The 24,811-nt window shown below is 39.0% G+C and overlaps 2 protein-coding genes across 2 annotated transcripts; both read right to left on the bottom strand.

Annotated features, from left to right (window-relative positions):
- Positions 1-6,167: 6,167 nt before the first annotated feature.
- LOC102161660 (olfactory receptor 7D2-like) lies at positions 6,168-7,106 on the bottom strand. The gene has a single exon (XM_005652846.3). It carries the CDS (start codon positions 7,104-7,106, stop codon positions 6,168-6,170), a length of 939 nt encoding a protein of 312 aa, XP_005652903.3.
- A 16,389-nt stretch (positions 7,107-23,495) lies between these two features.
- LOC100513070 (olfactory receptor 7D2-like) lies at positions 23,496-24,464 on the bottom strand. The gene has a single exon (XM_003123293.4). It carries the CDS (start codon positions 24,462-24,464, stop codon positions 23,496-23,498), a length of 969 nt encoding a protein of 322 aa, XP_003123341.4.
- Positions 24,465-24,811: the final 347 nt, after the last annotated feature.

Below are 24,811 nucleotides of genomic sequence, written 5' to 3'. Positions count from 1 at the left end.
TAACAAGGCAATGCTAATTAAAACAAACAGGATTCCACAAATTTGAAAATATTTTTATCGTATTAGTGACACACACACAAAATCCCCCCCCACCAAAAAAAAAAGAATAAAACATATATTTTGGCTAACAACATAGTTTTCATTCACTGGGAGTGAGTACAAGTGTCACTATCTTATACATGGATCTTTTTCAGGGTTAATCTATTCCCTCCTTCCAATCTTTATCACAAATTACTTTGCATTTAAAATTTGTCTCAAGAAACAATCCGTCTCTGTGGAGTCCAGCTGAGCCTTAACCCCTTTCTGATTAAACACATCAATGGTTTGAATATTCTTCCTTTGGAGGTGCTGAAATTTAATTCTTGGATGATTCTGCCTTTCCCCACATTTACTTAGCACTCCATCAGATCCATGTGTGATGGTGGTTCTCTGACCCCACTGCCCCCTGACAACAACGAATTTGATAAGAGAGTGGTGTCTGGCTCAAAAAGCTTCCCTGGAGAGACTTTCATATAAAACTCATATCTTAGTTAATAATCTGAGTGAGTAGACTTGATGGAACACATTAACCAAGGATCAGGGATTAGGGCTGGCCATCACCAGGCTAGCAAAGAAGGTAGGCTATGCTTCAGAACCAGTGTACTGAACTGCTAAACTAGGTGTGGCAGGAAGGTTCACATCAAAAGATGGATCTTAGCGCCTTACTGCACTGCCATGAAGCCTGACTCTACCCCTCATTGATCCTGACCAAGCTCTCCGATTTCTCAGCATCTTGGTTACCTGCCTGGTGAATTATTATTAACAGTATTATTAATAATAACTCCAGAGGATTGTTGAGAGGAATAAATGAGTTGATGTTTTATAGACCAGTGCCTGCAACACTATGGAAACCTATAGAAATCATGGCTTGGTACATTTTAGAAGTTGGGAAATATAGTCTATGGAGCTGAAGGCATTGAGGAAAGTACTTAGAGACAATGGGATATCAGAGATCACACGGAATAAAAGAATAAGGAAAGAAGCGAGAAACAGAAAGAGATGGAGTTGATGACCTTGGTTGTGAGGATTTCCAGGTTGGGGAGTGGCCCTTCAAGAATCCTGGTCACCTTCTAACCCTGCATTCTGTTTAAATATGCTTGCGTTTTATGTTAATCTTCCTGTTTATATGGATACTGGTTTCACCAGGTTTCTATAACTTGCATACCAGAAAGTATTCACTAGATTATTTCCTTTTTTAAAAAAAGGAAGCATCAAAAATTCATTTGACTGAAATTAAATACATCGCTCATAAGGAAAAATGACCAGACTGACAAAATGATTTCTTTGAGTTCTCATGGCCTTCAAAAATTCTTCTAAGCATAGTAAAACTTTTCTAGGTATCACTTTTATGATGTTACATTATAGTAATACAAACAGCTGCCAAAGATAGTACAAAAAAAGAAAATCTAAATGAATTCAGTGCAACCAGGAAGTATTTATCCTCATAGTTGAAGATTGCTTAAAAATTAAGGAATATATAGTAGATAATACATAGATACCTCACACAAATACATACTCTGGAACTGATGGCAGAACCATTTTACCAAAATTGAAAATCATTTGAAAATTTAAAAGTGCTCCCAGGAGGTCCCTGCTGGCTCAGAGGATTAAAGATCTGGCACTGCCATTGCTATGGCTTGGGTACAATCCCTGGCCCAGGAATTTCCACATGCTGCAGGTACAGACAAAAAACAAATAAAATAAAATAAAATAAAATGAAATAAAATAAAAATGCTTCCAAAGGGCAGGGTGTTATAACACAAAATGTGTGGTTGCAGGGTCACTTGCGGCACATAAAGAAAGAGAAACTATTTCCCTAAATGAAAAGGAAAACCTAGCTAAAATGAACAGGCAACATCATACTAAGTATCAAAATGGCAAGCAGATTACCATGGAAGTTATCGGTAAGAAAAGTATACCTAGTCTCATCATCAGCATCATTTAATTCACTGTAGAATCTGGAGTCTTCTTAGGAGCCACGAACCTAAAATTTTTAAGAATATTTTACTGGATGCTCATGACCCTGTGCCTAGAGTTATTTGCTGCTCACAAAAGCCTCTTCCATGTGCACTTAGACACACTCCTCTTTCTGAAAGCACTTACTAAGCCCAAATAGATCACGCAGATGACAGCAGGAATAGAAGAACCTGGTTGCACTGATGGATGGAAGAATGGATGGTGAGAGATCTCCAAAAAGGAAGTTGGTATGAGATCCAGATACACCTGGGATCAGCAAGGGAACAATATTCTTCTTGGTGTGGGGTCAGTGAGCTGGGAGTACAGGGACAGACAAGGAACATTTATCCTTTCAGGGGCATCCAGAGTTGAATTCTCAAAGCTCCTAATTAAATAAATGTGCCTAGTGTGACTCGATTTCTAAATAGCTTTGCCCTTGGGAAAGAAAGAACCATAATAAAAATGGAAAGTATCTTGACAATTCTATTCCCACATGGGAAATTTGGGGGCAGTTCTGTTTTTCTTCATATTGGGAGTTCTCCTCTCCTTAGGCATGATGTCAAACTCTGCTCAAGATTCTCTCTAAAAAAACGTCCCATTAGAATCTGAACTACTTATTTTTGCAGGACAATGTCCTGTAAAAGCATTGGTTTAGGGCCACCTAAGACCCAGACATAACCCTGAATCAAAGACATGCTCTATCAGATCTGAATATCTGAATGTATTATTCAGAGTATATGAATATATATATCAGAATATAAGAATATATCATTATTCATATTAATATATATGAATAACGCATAACACTGTTGCTTCTCTACTGTTACTCATCCCCAAAATAGAGAAAATAGCCCTTAGTTCAGAGTTATCATTAAATGAGTGAACAATAATAAAGAGTGTGGTGTTCACTGTTAATAAAACTTATTAACAAAAATAATGAGTGAATACCACACTTTATAATTTATTTATTTAACAATTACCCTGACCTAAGGGTTATTATCTCTATTTTAGGAATGAAGAATAGTAGAAAAGATGATAATTTCCTGCAATCATATGCTCAAAATAGCAGAGCTGGAACTGGACCAGATGCCTGACTTCAAAATATATAGATAATTGTGTATGGGAATTTGAACATAAAAGGGCCCTTTTGGAGTTGCCATTGTGGTGCAGTGGGTTAAGGATCTGACTGCAGTGGCTTGGATTGCAGGTTTGATCCCTGGGTTTGATCCCAGGCTGGGTGCAGAGGGATGAAGTATCGGGCGTTACCACCACTCTGGTGTAGGTTGCAGCTGAGGCTCAGATTCAGTCTCTGGCCTGGGAATTTCCATATGCCACAGGTGAGACCAATAAAGTGAAATAAAATAAAATACATTTATAAGATAATGAGGGGGAAAGACTAGTGTAGAATTAGAACGAATTGGTTTTCACATAGTAAAAATAGATCTCTACATCCCACTGAACAAAATAAATCATCAGTGAAAAGTGTCCAAGATGGCAAAGTAGGAAGACCTGAGCTCACTTTCTCCCATGGGAACACTGGGTCTCTGGGTCAGAGAGCCATGAAAATGAAGTGCTAGAGCTGCTTGGGGCCTTAAGTCTATAACATCCTTATATCATCCATAGGTAACAGCTGTCCAGTGAGTTTTTCAGGTATGTAAAACAGACAGCTCTAAACGGTTTGAATGTGATTGTTTGGGCTATTTGTAAAAACTGGAAATTCAAAAAGTTAAGTTTGGAGCTGGCAAGCTTTTGCAATAGAGTCATAACCCACAAGGAAGCTACAAACATCCTTGGGGCTAATACACAGAGGCCATCTTTGGCTCATTTATGTAACAAGAGCAAAACATTTCCAAGGGAAGTGAAATCTAACATTCTCTGTTTTTATTTCATATACTTTTTGCTGTCTTGGGAGGCTAGGGCTCTCAAAAGAGCACAAGAAATCCAGGAAAATTTTATTTCCCAACAATTGGTAGAAAAATGCTCTCCGATAGGACTTTTTGTGATAATGAAAATGTTTTATATACACACTGCCCAAATAGGGATCTATTTCAAGGGCTCACTCACACACATGGGTGAGTGAGCCCTTGAAATGTGGTGAATAGTCATGTGTAGCTGGAGGTTACCATCATGGACTGCACAGAGACAGGCTATGACACAGCTAGAGATGATAGGCAGCTGACTAAGATGAGGATATTGGTCCTAGGCATATTTCCAGACAAAACTTTCATTCAAAAATATACATGCACACCTAAATTCATTGCAGCACTATTCACAATAACCAAGACATGAAAACAACCTAAATGTCCATTGTCAAGATGAATGGTTTTAGAAGATGTTGCACATATATGCATGGAATACTATTGAGCCATCAAAAAAGGACAAAATGATGCCGTTTCAGCAACATGGATGCAACTAGAGATTCCCATATTAAGTGAAGTAAATCATAAAGAGAGACAAATACCATATGATATGACATATATGTGGAATCTAAATACTGTACAAAAGGTCCTATCTATAGAAGAAACAGATCAGGGACATGGAGAGCAGATTTGTGTTTGCTTGTTGAAGGGGGAGAGAATGGGATGAACTAGGAGTTTGGGATTGGTAGATGCACATTATTACATTTAGAATGGATAGGTGATGAGGTCCTTCTATACAGCACAGGGAACTCTGCCCAATCTCTTGGGTTAGAACATGATGGAAGATAGTATGAAATAAAGACGGTATGTATATGTATGACTGGGTCAGTTTTCTGTACCGGAGAAATTGAAGGAACATTGTAAATCAACTATAATTTAATTAAAATTTTAAACAAAAAAGAAAATAGGGAAATCGGCATGAGAATAGGCCTAAGAAGAGGATAAGCCCACTGTCACGTGAAGTGTGGGTGACACCTCCTTGTCTCTATTCTTCCAGTTCACTCATGGTAATAATTCTCTGGAAACCATAAAGTAAGTTAAATACCCATGGAGTGTCCGTTGTGGCTTAGCGGGTTACACTTTCACCATTTCAACATCTATCACCCATATAGTTCCATGAGATTCTATTCCCATCACCAAACCATCATTAGCCCCTGAAAATGTTCCACCACGCTCCCAGGCATGCTCATACTATAAGAAATGCCATCCTTTATCTTCATCCACTGAAATCCTCCTCACTCTTGAACACACTGAGAAGGAAGAGCTCAGAGGCATGTTGGTAGCTCAAGCTGAAACTGAGTATATAGACATACAGATATAAACATGGATATACTATCAATTGTACTAGGATAAATCTATTGACATCCATCTCGTGAATATTAGTTTTTTTCTTTAAGCAAAGAAACCTGGTGACAATCAGATCTTTGTCACTGAATACAGCACAATTTATTGGCTGATATGTACAGCCCTGAGATTTTGGCCATTTGATTGAACTATTCAAGTTGAACATAGAGAAGGGACCATGTTTTTGAGATTCTGAGCACTACAAAGAATAAATAAGAAAGAAAATCTAGTAATATTATGGGAAAATTGAGGAGCCATTGGCTATCCTGGATATATCTTCTAATCTCATCCTGCTTAGGACGATCATTACATGTCACAGACAGCAAATATCACAGGTTTTTAGTTGTTCTGGGGGATGATTCATTGACCGTCTTGATATGTCTAATAATAATACAGAGGAGACCAAGGATAAATATTTCTACAGAGGAAAAGAGGGCATAAATCAAAGGAAGTTTCTGGAAAGCAGTTACTCATGGATGTGTAAACTCAGAAGAAACTCAAGTTATGATATTTCAGAAAGAGAAGAACAAGGCAAGGCATACCCCTCAATGAAGACAAAAATTTGCTTTTTTTTTTTTTTTTTTTTTTTTTTTTTTTGCTTTTTAGGGCTGCGCCCACAGCATATGAAGATTCCCAGGCTAGGGGTCCAATTGGAGCTACAGCTGCCAGCCTACACCACAGCCACAGCAATGCAGGATCCAAGCCACATCTGCAACCTACACCACAGCTCACAGCAACACCAGATCCTCAACCCATGGAGTGAGGCCAAGGATCAAACCCGCAACCTCATAGTTCCTAGTCAGATTTGTTTTCACTGTGCCAGGGAACTCCAGATTTGCTATTTCTGACTGCCAGGGTATTGACCCTTGGTTATCACAGTAATGCCCCAGTCACAGCATCCATGACTCTTCATAGGAGGAAGAAAGACCTGCTGACAAATTTCTTCAGGGTCCCCTTCATGTCCCTGTTCCTCAGGCTGTAGATGAAGGGGTTCAGCATGGGGGTGACCACGGTGTACATCACTGAGGCCACTGCCCCCTTTGAGGAGGAGGAGAAGAAGGCAGAACTGAGGTACACACCTAACCCTGTCCCGTAGTATAAGGAAATGACCATTAGGTGAGACCCACAAGTGGAAAATGCTTTGTACTTCCCCTCCACTGAGGACATTTTCAATATGGAGGAAATAATCTTAGAGTAAGAGAAAAGGATCCCAGTCAAGGGAATAATAGTCAGCAGGCCAGTCATAGAATACAGGGCAAGGTAATTGATAAAAGCGTCAGAACAGGCAGACTTGAGCACCTCTGTCAATTCACAGAAGAAGTGTGGAATTTCCGTGTGTCTGCAGAATGAGAGATGCAGCACCATCAGACTGTGGAGGAGGGGGAGTAGGAAACCAACAGACCAAGAGACTAGAACCAACAGGTCACAGAGTTGAGGGTCCATCATGATCCTGTAGCGCAGGGGGTGACAAATGGCCACAAAGCGGTCATAGGCCATCACGGTCAGGAGGAGATTGTCTAAACACGAAAAAACTAAAGAAAAATACATCTGGGTGATGCAGCCTGAATAGGTAATGGCTTTGCTCGCTGTCCAGATGTTCACCAGCATTTTGGGAACGATGATGGAATTGAAACAAATATCAGAAAAGGACAGGTGGGAGAGGAAGAAGTACATGGGGGTGTGCAGGTGGGAATTTGAGGTAACGGCCAGGATGATGAGTAGGTTCCCCAGCACAGACACCAGGTACATGGATAAGAACAGCCAAAAGAGGAGAGGGTGCAGTTCTGAATCCTCTGAGAGGCCCAAGAGGAGGAATTCCAAGACACCTGTTTGGTTTCCTACATCCATGGAGCTGATAATTCTGCCAAGTAATGGACAAAGCAATGCTAATTCAAACAAACAAACAGGATTTCACAAATATAAAAATATTTTTATATTAGTGACACACACACACACACCAAAAAAAAAAAAAAAAACAGATTAAAATGTACAGTTTGGCTAACAATTTACTTTTCATTCCCGGGGAGAGATAATAAATGTCAGTATCTTAAAAAAATAAAATAAAATAAATATCAGTATCTTCTACAGGTATCATTTTCAGGGTGAATCTATTCCTTCCTTCTGATCTTTACTACAAATTAGTCTTTTCCTTCAAAATCTGTCTCAAGAAACCATCAACCTCTGCTGTGTCCAGCTCAGCATCAGCCTCTTTCAGAGGGAGCACATCAATGGTTTGAAAGTTGCCTCTTGAATGATTCTGCCTTTTCCCACATTTACTTAGCACTCCATCAGATCCACTTGTGTTGGTGGTGCTCTGGCCTCACTGCCCCCTGACAACTAATTTGATAAGGGAGTGGTGTCTGGCCCAACCTGGTCAAACAGTTTCACTAGAGAAATTGTCATATAAAATTCATATTTTAGTTAATAATCTGAGTGAGTAGAGTTGATGGGACACATCAACCAAAGATCAGGGGTTAGGGCTGGCCATCACTATGCTTGCAAAGAAAGTAGGCTATGCTTCAGAACCAGTGTCCCGAACTGCTAAGCTAGGTGTGGTATATCAGGTCAAATTAGGAATCCTAGAGTCTGACTGCTCAGCCATGAATCCTGGCTCTACACCTCATTGATCTTGGCCAAATTCTCTGATTTCTCAGTGCCACAGTTTCCTACTTGGTGAAATGTGATTTTTTTTTTGTAATGTGATTATTAATGGTAGCTACTCCAGATGATTATTGAGAGGAATAAATGAGTGACATTTTAAAGAACAGTGCCTGAACACTATGGAAACCTAGAGAAATCACAGCTAAGTACATTTTAGATTTGGGGAAATATAGTCTGAGGAGCTGAAAGCAGTAAGGTGAGTGCTTAGAAAGAATGGGATATTGTAAATCACTTGGCATAAAGGAATATGGAAAGGAGAGAGAAATGGAAAAGGATGGAGTTGATGACCTTGATTATGAGGATTCCCAGGTTGGGGAGCAGCCCTTCAAGACTTCTGGTCACCTTCTTCCCCTGAATTCTGTTTAAATATGCTTGTGTTTTATGTTAATCTTCCTTTTCTATGGATATTGGTTTCACTGGGTTTCTATAACTTGCATTCAAGAAAGAATTCCCTAGATATTTTCTTTAAAAATTGGAAGTGTCAAAATTCATTCTGATAGAAATAAAATATAAAAATGAAGATGACAAATGAGTGGATTGACCAAATGATTTCTTTGGGTTGCTACGGCCTTCAAAAATTCCTCAGAGTATAGTAAAACTTTTCTAGGCATTGCTTTTAAGAGTTTAGATGGCAGTGATACAAACAGCTGCCAAAGATAGTACAAAAAAAGAAAATTTAAATGAATTCAAAGAGACCAGGGAGTGTTTATCCTCATAGTTGAAGACTGCTAAAAATTAAGAAATGTTTTGTAGGTTGATACATAGATACCTCATACAAATAGATACATTCTGAAAATGATGACACAACCATTTACCAAATCAAAAGTCATCTGAAAATTATAAAATATTTCCAGGAGTTCACCAGTGGCTCAGAGGAGTTAAAGTTCTGGCAGCATCATTGCAGTGACTGGGGTCGGTCCCTGGCCCAGGAACTTCTACATGCTGCAGGTATGAGCAAAAAACAAATTAAATAAATAATATGAAATAAAATAAGATCCTTCCAAGGGGTGGGAGGTTATAACACAAGATGTGTGTTTGGAGGGGCACTTATGGCACATAAAGAGAAGCTATTTCCCTAAATGATAAGGAAAATATAGATCAGATGAGTAGGCAATAACATACCAAACCCTGAAATGGCAGTCAGATTACCATGGAATTTATAAATTAGAGTCCCTAGTCTCATCATTACCATCTTTTAATTCACTCTAGAATCTTGTGTCCTCTTAGCAGCTAAAAACTTAAAATCCTTAAGAATTTTTTACTAACCACCACTCATGTCCCTGTCCTTGGAGTTACTTTACTGCTGAGAGATTCCTCCTCCATGTGCACGTATACACACTCCTCTTTCTGGAAGCTCTTACTAAGCCCAATGGATCATCCAGAAGACAGCGGGGAAGAAGAATCTGACTTCGCTGGTGGATGGAAGGATGGATGTTGAGAGATCTCCAAAAGTAGAATTGGTATAAGATCCAAATACACCTGGCATCAGCAAGGTGACGATATTCTTGGTCTGGGGTCAGTGAGCTGGAATCACAGGGACAGACAAGGAGAATTTATCCTTTCAGGGACATCCAGGGTTGAATTCTCAAAGTGCCTAATTAAATAAATGTTCCTAGTGTGACTATTTCTAAACAGCTTTGCCCTTTGGGAAAGGAAGAATCATAGTAAAAATGGAAATTGTGCTTGACAATTCTATTCCCACATGGGAAATTTGGGGACAGTCATTTTTTTTTCCCAGTTAGGATTTCTGCTCTCCTTACATATGATGTCATGCTCGGCTCAGGATTCTCTCTGAAAAATATCTCATTAGAATCTGAACTACTTATTATTTGCCATTAACATCCTTAAATAACAATTGTGCGGGGCAGCCTAAGACCCTGACCTAACCCTAAATCAAAGAATTGATCTATCGGATATGACTTTCTGAATACATTATTCAGAATATATGAATATTTATTTATATGAATGAATACATATGAATAATATGCAACACTATTGCTTCTCTACTTTGGTACTTATCCCTAAAATAGACACAATGACTCTTAGGTCAGTGTTATTATTAAATGAATAAATAATAATAAAGAGAGTGGTGCTCATTGCTAATAAAAATCTTGATTAATTAATAATTTATTATTATTATTGTTGTTAAAAATAATGAGTGAATACATGATCTTTGTTATTATTCATTCCCTTATTAATAACCTGAACTAAAGGTTATTATCTCTATTTTAGTGATGAAAAATGTAGCAGAGAGGATGATCATTTTGCTGCAATCATATGCTATAATGGCAGAAATGGGACTGGACAAGATACTTGACTTTAGAATGGATTGAAAAATGTGATATGGGACTTTGAAAATAAAATGGTTCCTTTAGGAGTTCCTGCTGTGGAGAAGTGGGTTAAGGATCTTACTGCAGAGACTTAAGTCCATGCAGAGGCCAGGGTTCAATCCCTGGTGAGGTGCAGGTTGCAGCTGAGTCTGGGATTCAATCTCTGCCCCAGGAATTTCCCTGTGTTGCAGGTGTGTTTAAAAAGACAACCCACAGAATGGGAGAAAATCTTTGCAAATGAGTCAATGACAAGGGATTAATCTCCAAAATTTATAAACACCTTCTGCAGCTCCATACCAAAAAAACAAACAACCCCATCAAAAAATGGGCAGAAGACCTAAACAGACAATTCTCCAAAGAAGACAAATGGATGGCAAAAAAAAACACTGAAAAGATATACAACATCACTCATTATTATAGAAATGCAAATCAAAACCACTATGAGGTACCACCTTACACCAGCCAGAATGGCCATCATCAAAAAGTCTACAAACAGTAAGTCCTATAGAGGGTGTGGAGAAAAAGGAACCCTAGTACACTGTTGGGGGATTGTAAATTGGTGCAATCATTATGGAAAACAGTATGGAGATCCCTCAGAAAACTAAAAATAGAACTACCATTTGATCCAGTGTTCCCACTCCTGGGCATCTATCCAGAGAAAACCATGGCTCACAAAGACACATGTACTCCAATGTTCATTGCAGCACTATTTGCAGTAGCCAAGCCATGGAAACAACCTAAATGTCCATCGACAGAGGAGTGGATTAAGATGATGTGGTACACATACACAATGGAATATTACTCAGCCATTAAAAGGAATGAAATTCCAGCATTTTTAGCAACATGGATGCTCCTAGAAATTATAATGCTAAGTGAAGTCAGCCATACAATGAGACACCAACATCAAATGCTTTCACTGACATGTGTAATCTGAAAAAAAGGACACAATGAACTTCTTTACAGAACAGATACTGACTCACAGACTTCGAAAAACTTATGGTTTCCAAAGGAGACAGTTCAGGGGATTGGGGGATGCTTTGGGGTTGTGGGATGGAAATCCTATAAAATTGGATTGTGATGATCATTGTAAAAATATGAATGTAATAAATTCGTTGAGTAATAAAAAAAATTTTTAATAAAAATAAGAAAAATAAAAACTGTATGTTTGAAAAGTTGTGCTTTGTGCTAACTGGCTTTTGCACTGAAGAGTCATACCCACAGGAGGCTATAAACATCCTGGGGGCCAATACACAGAGGACACATTAGACTCATTCATATAATAAGAGCAAGACATTTTCAATTTCAAGGGAAGTGAAATCTAATATTCTCTATCCTTATTTCCTATTCTTTCCATTCCAGGAAATATCTTTATTTCCTATACTTTCCAGTCTTGAAAGCTAGGGCTTTCAGTACAAAAGCACTGAGAAATCCAGGACAATGTTATTTCCCCACAATAGGATTTTAAAAATGCTCTCCAATAGAACTTTTTGTGATAATAAAAATTTTTTATATCTGCACTACCCAAATGTAGTACTAGGCACATGAGTTAGTGAGTACTTCAAATGTGGTGAATAGTCATGTGTAACTGGAGGTTACCATCTTGGACTGCACAGAGAGAGGCAATGAGACAGCTAGAGATGATGGGCAACTGACTAAGATGAGGATATTGGTCCTGGGCATATATCCAGACAAAACTTTCATTCAAAAAGATACATGTACCCTTATGTTCATTGCAGCACTATTCACAGTAAGCAAGACATTGAAATAACCTAAATGTCCACTGACAGATGAATGGATTGAGAAGATATGGTATATATACAATGAAATACTATTCAGCTATAAAGAGACAATCTAATTTGCATCAACATGGATGAAATTAGAAATTCTCATGCTAAGTGAAGTAAGTCAGAAAGGGAAAGACAAATACCATATTGTATCACTTATATGTGGGATCTAAATATGGCACAAATGATCCTATCTACAGAAGAAACAGATCAGGGACATGGAGAGCAGACTTGTGTTTGCTGGGGGGAAAGGGGAGAGATAGAGATGGACTGGGAGTTTGGGTTTGGTAGATGCAAACTATTACATTTAGAATGGATAAGCAATGAGCTCCTACTGGGCAGCACAGGGAACTTTGTCCAGTCTCTTTAGTTAGAACATGATGGAAGATAGCATGAAAAAAAGCATGTATTTCTATGTATAACTGGGTCACGTTGCCATAGAGCAGGAATTGAAGGAACATTGTAAATCAATTATACTACAATAAAAAAAATTTTTGAAAACAGTTCAGGTCATTGGCAAGAGCACAGGACTAGGGAGATGATAAGCCCACCATGATATGAACTGTGGGTAACACTTCCTTTCCTCTTTTCTTCTGGAATACTGGTGGGAACAATTCTCTGGAAATTTTTCAGTGAATTAAATATACATACCTACACAAAACTTTCCACTCTTTTAACATTTCCATATCATTCACCCATATATTTCCATATGATTCCTCTCCCATCACCAAACCATCTTTGGTCCTGAAAATGTTCCACTGTGCCCAATGGCCTGCCCACCTCTAAGAACACCCATCATCTTAATCCACTGAAATCCTCCTCATTCATGAAGACACTGAGAAGAAAGAGCTCAGAGTCATGTTGGTGGCTCAAACTGAAATCTAGTATATAGATATATTGATACAGACATGGACATACACTCAATTGTACTAAGATGAAGCCAGATGGAAACCCTTCCTTGAAATTAAATTTTTCCTTTAAACAAAGTCGCTGGTGACAAACCAATCTTTGTCACTGAATACATCCCATTCATTGGCTAATAAGTACAGCCTTGAATTTGGGCTATTTGATTGAAATATTCAAGTTGGTAATGGGGAAGGGACCAACTTGTTTAGATGCTGAGAACTGCAAGGAATAGATAGGACAGAAAATCTAGTAAAAGAATCTGGATAAACGGAGGAGCAATGGGCACTCCTGGAAATATTCTTCTCATCTAATCCTTGTTAAGATGATCTTTTAATATCACAGACAGCACATATCACACTGGGATGAAATTATGAATGTGACACTAACAGAATGAGATTTTTATATTTTAAAAATTCTGTTCAAGGAGTTCCTGTTATGGCTCAGTGGGGTCCAATTAGTATCCTTGAGGATGTGGTTTCAGTCGTTGGCCTTGCTCAGTGGGTTAAGGATCTGGTATTTCTGTGAGCTGTGGTATAGGTCAGAGGTGTGGCTAGGATCCTGTGTTTCCATGGCTGTGGCATAGGCTGGCAGCTGCAGCTCTGATTTGACCTCTGGCCCTGATAAAGCAAAAAAAAATTTTTTAATTAAAAAATAATCCCATTCAAATTACCACTAGGAACTAAAACAAATTATTTTTATGGCCACAATCTGTGGCATATCAAAGTTCTTTGGCCGGGGGTTGAATCCAAACCCCAGCTGCTACAATGCCAGATCTTATTTTTTTTATTTTTATTATGATTTATTCACAATGGTCTGTCAATTTTTGCTATACAGAAAAGTGACCCATATATACACATATATGTGTGTGTGTGTGTGTATATATATATATATACATATATATATACTCACACACATTTTTCTCACATTATCCTTCATCATATTCCATCACAAGATATTAGATATAGTTCCCTGTGCTATACAGCAGGATCTCATTGCTTATCCACTCCAAATGCAATAGTTTGCATCTACTAACCCCAGACCCCCAATCCATACCATTCCCTCCCCCTCCTCCTGACAAACATGAGTCTTCCTGCATGTCCATGATCTTTTCTGTTTTGTAGATAGATCATTTGTGCTGTATTTCAGACTCCACATATAAGTGATATAATATAGTGTCTGTCTCTCTCTTTCTGATTTCACTCAGTGTAAGAATGTCTAGTTCATCCATGTTGCTGCAAATGGCATAGTTTTGTTCTTTTTTATGGCGGAGTGGTATTCCATTGTATATATGTACTACATCTTCCTGATCCATTCAACCATCAATGGGCATTTACATTTCCACATCTTAGGCATTGTGAATTGTGCTGCAGTGAACATACAGGTGCATGCATCTTTTTCAACAGAAGTTTTTTCTGGATATATGCCCAGGAGTGAGATTGTTGGGTCATATGGTAGCTCTATATTTAGTTTTCTGAGGTATTTCCATACTGTTTTCCATAGTGGTGTATATGTACCACATCTTCCGAATCCAATCATCTGTCCATGGACATTTGGGTTGTTTCCATGTCCTGGCTATTGTGAATAGGGCTGCAATGAACATGTGTGTTCATGTGTCTCCTTTAAGTAGAGTTTTGTCCGGATAGATGCCCAAGAGTGGGATTGCGGGGTCATATGGAAGTTCTATGTATAGATTTCTAAGGTATCTCCAAACTGTTCTCCATAGTGGCTGTACCAGTTTACATTCCCACCAACAGTGCAGGAGGGTTCCCTTTTCTCCACAACCCCTCCAGCACTTGTTATTTGTGGACTTATGAATGATGGCCATTCTGACTGGTATGAGGTGGTATCTCATAGTAGTTTTGATTTGCATTTCTCTTATAATCAGCAATGTTGAGCATTTTTTCACGTGTTTGTTGGCCATCTGTATATCTTCTTTGGAGAAATGTCTATTCAGGTCCTTTGCCCATTTTTCCATTGGGTGATTGGCTTTTTTGCTGTTAAGTTGTATAAGTTGCTTATATATTCTGGAGATTAAGCCCTTGTCCATTGCATCATTTGAAACTATTTTCTCCCATTCTGAATGTTGTCTTTTTGTTTTCTTTTGGGTTTCCTTTGCTGTGCAAAACTTGTCAGTTTGATGAGGTCCCACTGGTTTCTTTTTGCTCTTATTTCTATTGCTCTGGGAGACTGACCTGAGAAAATATTCATGATGTTGATGTCAGAGAGTGTTTTGCCTATGTTCTCTTCTAGGAGTTTGATGGTGTCCTGTCGTATATTTAAGTCTTTCAGCCTTTTTGTGTTTATTTTTGTGCATGGTGTGAGGGTGTGTTCTAGTTTCATTGCTTTGCATGCAGCTGTCCAGGTTTCCCAGCAATGCTTGCCAAATAGACTTTCTTTTTCCCATTTCATGTTCTTGCCTCCTTTATCAAAGATTAATTGACCATAGGTGTCAGGTTTTATTTCCAGGTTCTCTATTCTGTTCCATTGGTCTGTGTGTCTGTTTTGATACCAGTACCACACTGTTTTGATGACTGTGGCTGAAAGCACAAATTCTTAATGTCACAAAAATCATTATAGGGAAAATCTGGATTGGAAAGAACTTATAAGGAAGAATGTGGGAACATTATTAATAATGATTTTTATGAATAGGAAACCTGACAAATCATTGTGTATAGACTGGTAATTTGAGAAATTGTATAATAAAAAGGAAAAGTTACAAAAAATCTTCCATTCATTTGACTAAAAGTGTAGTCACTTTGGACTGCCATAATACCAACAGCTAAGGGATTTATAAACAACAAAAATGTATTTCTAGCCCTTCTGGAGGCTGGAAGTCTGAAATCAGGAGGCCAGGATGATCAAGTTCTGATGAAGATTCTCTTCCACTTTTTGGACTGTCCACTTATCACTGTATCCTCACAGGGCAGAAAACAGAGAAAAATGCAAGTTATCTCATTCTCTCACAAAGGTACCCATCCCACCATGGGGGCTCCACCCTATGGCCTCATCAAATCTTAGTTACCTCCCAAAAGTCCCTCATCTTAATACCATCACATCAGGGGGTAGGGTTTCAAAATAAATGTTGGGGGGACACAAACATTCAGTCCAAAACAAGTGTGAATGGGGCAATGAGAGCTTCTATTAAGAGTTGGAAGGGCTGCTACAAAGATCAATGGTACATTTGTTTCCAGAGGAACCTACAGTACAGAATAAGCTGTGTAAGGCACTCAAAGAGTAGATTCATTTTTATTCCCCAAAACCATCCTTAGTATTAATGGATCTATTCCTGGAAATTCACTCTTCCTCAAGAAAATCCATCCTCTCATTTAAAAAACTAAGTTCCCGTAGTGGCTCAGTGGAAACAAATCCAGTTAGTAACCATGAAGTTGCAGGTTCCAACCCAAGGCTCACTCAGTGGGTTAAGGATCTGGCGTTGCTGTGAGCTGTGGTGTAGATCACAGACATGACTCAGATTTTGTGTTGCTGTGGCTGTGGTGTAGGCTGGCAGCTGTAACTCTAATTTGACCCCTATCCTTGGAACTAAAAAAAAAAAAAAAAAAAAAAAACTAATGAATTTTGTTTCAAATTTTTTTTAGTCTGTTTCTGTTTTGTAAGTTTTTTGTATCATTTTTGTTAGATTACACATATTAGAGATCTTTTTTTTCATTTTTTAAAAAAATTTATTGAAGTATAGTTGATTTACCAGGTTGTGATCATTTCTGCTGTACAACAAAGACATTCAGTTACACATGTACACACATCCATTCTCTTTCACAATCTTTTCCCACATAGATTATCACAGAATATTTTTTACAGAACAAAATACATATATTTAAACAGGCAGATTATTATATCATGGATCTTAAGAAGCAGATTAAGTGTCTCCCTCTGGAGAAGTAGAATGGAAAATATGCTGAGACAAATAGGAAATTTATTCTATGCTTTATCCCATTTTGTATGGCTTTCATATTTACTATTTAGAATTATCTATTACATTTCAATTTTTCTTTAAAAATTAGCATTATATTAAAATTGCGTATATTATGCAACTAAAATTTATAAAGAAGAAAGCCTTATATACCATTAAATATTTTATATAGCATAATAAAAAGAATAACAACTGGTAAGAATAACAAAAATAATACACCCTCTGAAAATAAGTAAAATATAAAATGCATAAATTGTTTAAAAAACAGTGTAACTATATCAATATATCCTCACAATTTGTTACATCTTATTGATTCTTCAGTATAGGCATTACACCATTCTAGGTGATGTGATAAACAAGACATTATAGACCTTACATTGTACCATGGAGAGAAATGGTTATTAATAATACAATTGTAGAACTGTATTATTTCATTGTACAGTTGCATTATTTAATTATAATTATCATAAATTCTTTGATGGAGAGGAAAACAGAATCAGATCTAAGAAGACTTCAGCATTCCAAGAATGATGTCAAATGGCCCCCTTCATGGTGGATTATGCACATATTTACTATGAGATATATTTATTCTCCAGAGATTCCTTGTTTATGTGTCAATTGTAGATTTTTGATATGCAGTTATTCTGAAGTTTTGATATAAGATTCTATATGTATATGAGATTGTTTTAAGTTGTTGTTCTCTTGATTGCAAATTCATCTCCAGTGTCCTGCATTTGTACCCACCTCTTCTCATGATTTCTGATTTTGGTGGTATAATTGCGCATGGATGATTTTGTATCTTTACTGTATATAAACCTTTACTGGTGAACCTTGTCATTTGTGGAATTTTTGTTCCCTGTTGCAGGCTTTTCTTTTCTGCCTAGAGAAGTTCCTTTAGTATTTGTTGTAAGGCTGGTTTAGTGTTGCTGTATTCTCTCAAATTTTGCTTATCTGTGAAGGTTTTGATTTCTCCTTCAAATCTGAATGAGAGCCTTGCTGGGTAGAGTAATCTTGGTTGGAGGTTTTTTCCTTTCATCACGTTAAGTTTATCACGTCACTCCCTTCTGGCCTGCAGAGTTTCTGCTGAAAAATCTGCCAATAACCTTATTGGGGTTCCCTTGTATGTTACTTGTTTCTTTTCCCTAGCTGCTTTCAAGATTTTCTCTTTGTCTTTAATTTTGGTTAGTTTGATTAATATGTGTCTCAGTGTATTCCTCCTTGGGTTTATTTTGTATGGTACTTGTTGTGCTTCCTGGATTTGAGTGAGTGGTTCCTTTCCCATGTGAGGGAAGTTTTCAGCTATTACCTCTTGGAATATTTTTTCTGTCCCCTTCTCTCTCTCTTCTCCTTCTGGCACCCCTATAATACAGATGTTGCAGTTCACATTGTCCCAGAGTTCTCTGAGACTCTGTTCATTTCTTTTCAATCTTTTTTCTCTTTTCTGTTCTGCATCCATAATTTCCACTAACCTGTCCTCCACCTCGCTTATTCATTCTTCTGCCTCCTGTATTCTGCTGTTAGTTGCTTCTAGTGAATTTTTTATTTCAGTTATTGTATGTTGCATCTCTTCTTGTTTAAGTTTTATATCTTGTATCTCTTTGGTCAGTGTTTCCTGTAAGTTATCCATCTTTGCCTCCAGTTTATTTCCAATGTCTTGCATCATCTTCAGCATCAACAGTCTAAAATCTTTTTCCTGTAGGCTGAGAATATCCTCATTGCTTAGCTGATTTTCTGGGATTTTTCCTTTCTCCCTCATCTGAGTTATAGTTCTCTGTCTTTTCATTTTTATAGGTTTTTGCTGTGGTGATGATACTGGAGTTGTAGCCTCTCTTACTTCTGGTGTCTGCCCCCCTGTGGCTGAAGTCAGTATGGGGGCTTGCTGTAGGCTTCCTGATGGGAGGAGCTGATGCCTGACCACTGGTAGGTGGAGCTGATTCCTATCCCTCTGGTGGGTGGGGCTTAGTCTCAGGATGGGATTAGAGGCAGCTGTGTGCCTGAGGGGTCTTTAGGTAGCCTGTTTACTGAGGGGTGGGGCTGTGATCCCACCCCTCACATTGGATTGTAGGTCCAATTTCTAGGTCCATCCATGTTATTACAAATGGATTGTTGTTTGCCCTGGGGCTTCTCAGCAGCTGACTGATGGGTGGGGCCAGATTTTCCCAAAATGGCCACCTCCAGAGAAAGGCAGCTGCTGAATAATCCTGAGAGCTTTGCCTTCAATGTCCCTCCCTCACAACAAGCCACATTCACCCCTGTTTTCCCAGGATGTCCTCCAAGAACTGCAGTCAGGTTTGACCCAGATTCCTATGGAGACCTCACTCTGCCCTGGGACCCAGTGCATGTGAAAGTCCGTGTGTGCCTTTTAAGAGTGGGGTCTCCATTTCCCCCAGTCCCGTGGAGCTCCTGCACACAAGCCCCACTGGCTTTCAATGCCAGATGCTCCAGGAGCTCTTTCTCCCAGTGCCAGATCCCCACGCGTGAGAGTTTGATGTGGGGCTCAGAATTCTCACTCCTGTAGGTGAGTCTCTGTGAACCAGTTAGTTTTCAGTCTGTGGAGCTTCCCACCCAGGAGGTATGGGGTTGTTTATATCATGAAATCGCCCCTCCTGCTTCTTAATGTGTCCTCCTCTTTTTCTTCTGGAGTAGGGAATCTTTTTTAAGAGTTCCAGTCCATTTGGGTGGAGATAGCTCAGCCTTTAGTTGTGAATTTTGTTGTTTTTAGGAGAGAAGTTGAGCTCCAGTCCTTCTCTTCCGCCATCTTAATCCTCTCCCCACATATCTTATGTGATATTTGTTTTTCTCTGTCTTGCTTCACTTAGTGTGACAATCTCTAGGTCCATCCATGTTTCTAAAAAAGGCATTATTTCATTCTCTTTTATGTCTGAGTAATAATCCATTGTGTTACGAAAGTGGAAACATCAAGGGGAGGGATAAATTTGGGGCTTGTGATTGACCTATACACAACAATATATATAAAATAGGTACATAAAAAGTCCTACTTTATAGCATAGGGTAATCTACATAATACTGTAGATAATGAATACAGGAAAAGCATCTGAACAGGAATGGATATATGTATACCTTTCATCTTTAAACTAGGAATTTAGGTTAATACAGACCAAGAGCCTTCAAAGCTCTAAGTAAGTACAAAGCATAGCAGATTTACTTTGCTGTACACTAACACAACTTTCTAAGTCAACTACATGCCAATAAAATTAATTTTTTAAAAAACTAATGAAGTTACACGAATGACACAAAGGTCTTTTCCAGCTCTAAAATTCTACAATTAAAAACTAATTCCAGGGAGTTCCTGGCATGGCTCAGTAGGTTAAGAACCCAACTAGTATCCATGAGGATGCCGCTCAATCCCTGGCCTCCCTATCTGGGTTATAGGATCCAGCGTGGCTGTGAGTTGTGGTGTAGGTTGCAGAGACAGCTGGGATTGGCATTGCTGTGGCTATGGAATAAGATGGAAGCTGCAGCTCTGTTTCAAAACCTAACCTAGGAATTTCCATATGCCACAGATGCAAACCCTAAAAAGCAAAAACCAAAAAAACAAACAAACAAAACTCTTAGTCCAAACTTCCTTCCAAAATATAGCTTAGATTTGGTTTCACTCATTTAAAAGATAATCAACATCCCACACTGTGGTATAGACTTGCTACACACAGTCAAACCAAAGTTGGCCAAATTCAGATCATGGCTCCCAAGAGATACAGTCGAGACTTTATCAAAGAGAAGGGAAGAGAAAAAGACAAAAATAAAACAAAACCAAAAACCACAAAGGAGTTCCCATCGTGACTCAGTGGAAACAAATCTGACTAGCATCCATGAGAATGCAGGTTCAATCCCCGGTCTCGCTCAGTGGGTTGAGGATCCAGCGCTGCTGTGACTGTGGTGTAGGCCAGCAGCTACAGCTCTGATTCCAGCACTAGTCTGGAAACTCCATATGCTGCAGATATGGTCTTAAAAAGACAAAAGACAAAAACAAAACAAAAAGAGAAGGGAAGAGAGTGAGTCAGTGAGGAACAGGACTAGAAGAAATCTAAATAAGAAGTTTCAGATAGAGAGTTACCATTGTGGTGTGGCAGAAACAAATCTGACTGGTATCCATAAGGATGCGGGTTCAATCCCTGACCTCACTCAGTGGGTGGAGGATCTGGCGTTGTGGTATAGGTTGCAGATGAGGCTCGGATCCCACGTTGCTGGGGTGTAGGATGGCAGCTGTAGCTCAGATTCCATCCCTAGCCTGGGAACTTCCATGTGCCTTGGGTGCAGCCCTAAAAAGAAAAAAAAGTTTCAGATAGTTTTTATCAATATAATCAAAGGTATTTAGGCAAATGAGTTAATATTTTTCTGGCCCTGAGAATTGTATACTCTTTATCTTTAATTTTATGACTGAACCTGCATCATATGGAAATTCTTGGGACAGGGATCAAATCCAAGCTGCAGCTGTGACCTTTACCACAGATATAGAAATGCTGGATCCTTTAACACACTGAACCAGGCTAGGGAGTCAACCCAAAGTGAGCTGAGTCACAGCAGTCAGATCTTTTATTTTTTCCTTAAGTCTGTAATTTTTTTTTCTATTTTCCCACTGTACAGCAAGGGGATCAAGTTATCCTTACATGTATACATTACAATTACATTTTTTCCCCACCCTTTGTTCTGTTGCAACATGAGTATCTAGACAAAGTTCTCAATGCTATTCAGCAGGATCTCCTCGTAAATCTATTCTAAGTTGTGTCTGATAAGACCAAGCTCCCGATCCCTCCCACTCGCCCCCCCCTCCCATCAGGCAGCCACAAGTCTCTTCTCCAAGTCCATGATTTTCTTTTCTGTGGAAATGTTCATTTGTGCTGGATATTAGATTCCAGTTATAAGTCATATCATATGGTATTTGTCTTCGTCTTTCTGGCTCATTTCACTCCGGATGAGAGTCTCTAGTTCCATCCATGTTGCTGCAAATGGCATTATGTCATTCTTTTCTATGGCTGAGTAGTATTGCATTGTGTATATATACCACTTCCTCCGAATCCAATCATCTGTCCATGGACATTTGGGTTGTTTCCATGTCCTGGCTATTGTGAATAGGGCTGCAATGAACATGCGGGTGCATGTGTCTCTTTTAAGTAGAGTTTTGTCCGGATAGATGCCCAAGAGTGGGATTGCGGGGTCATATGGAAGTTCTATGTATAGATTTCTAAGGTATCTCCAAACTGTTCTCCATAGTGGCTGTACCAGTTTACATTCCCACCAACAGTGCAGGAGGGTTCCCTTTTCTCCACAACCCCTCCAGCACTTGTTATTTGTGGACTTATGAATGATGGCCATTCTGAGCAGTCAGATCTTAACACACTGCAACACAGTGAGAACTCCACTCTTTCCTTTATTTGGTCAACTTCATCTAGGAAATAAAAGCTACATTGTGAATGACATACATATAATTTTTGAAGAGGCAAAAAGAATGTGTGTGTGTGTGTATATATATATATATATATATATATATATATATATAGAGAGAGAGAGAGAGAGAGAGAGAGAGCTGGGGTACATTGCTGTACTACAGAAATTGACACTACATTATAAATCACATATGATCAAAAAAATTTTTTTAATTTTTTTGAAGAGGAAGTTTTCTGTGAACACAATGCCACTGCTTTAGATGATTGGCAGTATCCTTTCTCTTTTTTTATTTGAGGTGTGACATATAACACAGTAACATGCACAAATATGTAATGCATAGAAAACTTTGAATGATGTATACACTCATGTAGCTACTTACCTACATTGAGATATAAAACACTTTCATTGCCCAGAATGTGTCTTTGTGAACTTTCCCAGGTAATACCTCCCCTACCCAAAATGCCCACCATCCTGACTCCTATCTCCATCAGTTAGCTTTGCCTGCTCTTAGATTTCATCACCATGAGATCAAATAAAATATTTGCTTTCATGCAATTCAAATTTTGTCTTTGAGGCTTGTCCATGCTGTTGTGCATAGCAGTAATTTGTTATTTTTATAGTGGTGTAGAGTTTTCTGCATATTGGTATGCCATAGTTTATTTATAGGTTCTACCACTGATGGGCCTTTGAATTATTTCCAGGTTGGTGCTATCATGAAAACCACTGCTATAAACATTTTTTGACATGCTTTGTGGACACAAGCACTCATTTCTGTCAGGTACATGCCTGGGGGGGGAGAGCTATGCAGTAGAGAGGGAATATGTTTGGAATAAGTAGCAGTGCCAAAGTATTGCACTGATTGATATTCTAATATAAATATAGTAGTCAACCTATTGACTGTGACGGTTCCCATTGCTCCAAGCTCCTGCTAGTTCTTGGTGTTTTCAATCTTTTCAGTTTTAGCCATTTTGAGGGGTGAATTATTAACTATCTTGATATGTGTAATAGTAATGCAGAGGAGACCAACGAAAAGCATTTCTTCACAGGAAACAGGGCACAAATATCACTAAAGGAAGTTTCTGGAAAGCAGTTGCTCATGGAGGTGTAAATGCAGAAGAAACCCAAGTGATGGTATTTCAGAAAAAGAAGGACAAGTCATACCCACAATGAGGTCAAAGATTTGGTATTTCTGACAGCCACGGAATTGATCTTGGTTACCATATTAACTCCCCAGTCGCAGCATCCATAGCCATTCACAGGGGAAGAAAGACCTGCTGACAAATTTCCTCAGGGCCCCCTGCATGTCCCTGTTCCTCAGGCTGTAGATGAAGGGGTTCAGCATGGGGATGACCACGGTGTACATCACTGAGGCCACTGCCCCCTTTGAGGAGGAGGAGGAGAAGGCAGAACTGAGGCACACGCCTAATCCTGTCCCATAGAATAAGGAAATGACCGTTAGGTGAGACCCACAGGTGGAAAATGCTTTGTACCTCCCCTCCACTGAGGACATTTTCAATATGGAGGAAATAATCCTAGAGTAAGAGAAAAGGATCCCAGTCAGCGGAGGAATACCCAGCAGGCCAGCTGCAGAGTATAAGGCAATGTAATTGGTGAGAGCATCAGAGCAGGCAGACTTAAGCAACTCAGCCAATTCACAAAAGAAGTGCAGAATTTCTGTGTATGTGCAGAATGAGAGATGCAGCAGCATCAGACTCTGGAGGAGGGCGACAAGGACACTGAGGGACCAAGAGAATAGAGCCAGCAAGTCACAGAGGTGCGGGTTCATCATGCTCCTGTAGTGCAGCGGATGACAGATGGCCACAAAGCGGTCATAAGCCATCACAGTCAGGAGGAGATTGTCCAAACATGAAAAAACTGAAGAAAAATACATCTGGGTGATGCAGCCTGCATAGGTGATGGCTTTGCTCACTGTCTGGATGTTTACCAGCATTTTGGGAACTATGGTGCAGTTGACACAAATATCAGAAAAAGACAGGTGGGAGAGGAAGAAGTACATGGGGGTGTGGAGATGGGAGTCAGAGGTAATAGCCAGGATGATGAGTAGGTTCCCAACCATAGAGATCAAGTACATGGACAAGAACAGCCCAAATAGGAGGGGCTGCAGCTCTGGATCTTCCGAGAGGCCCAAGAGGAGGAATTCCAGGACACTTGTTTGGTTTCCTGTATCCATGGAGCTGATAATTCTGCCAGGTAACTGAGAAAGCAATGCTGATTAAAACAAACAAACAAGAGTCCCCAAACATAAAAATATTTTTATCATATTAGGAACCCCCCAAGAGAGGGTATGCTTTGGCTAACAATTTAGTATTCATTTACTGGGCGCAATTACAAATGTCATTATCTTATACAGCTATCATTTTCAGCGATAATCTATTCCCTCTTTCTTAAATTTATCACAAACTAGTCTTTGCCTTTGAAATCTGTCTCAAGATTCCATCAGCCTCAGTGGTGACCAACGCAGCATCAGCCTCTTTCGGAAGGAGCACATCAACGGTTTGAACATTCTTCTTTTGGAGG

This window comes from Sus scrofa, chromosome 2 (genome assembly GCF_054392235.1).
Source record: "Sus scrofa isolate SSC_HxYL_T2T_F1_AM1 chromosome 2, Sscrofa_HxYL_maternal_Yorkshire_Landrace_v2.0, whole genome shotgun sequence".
Lineage (NCBI taxonomy): Eukaryota > Metazoa > Chordata > Mammalia > Artiodactyla > Suidae > Sus > Sus scrofa.
Note: the sequence above shows the minus strand (reverse complement) of the source record. Positions and strands in the feature narration are given on the sequence as shown.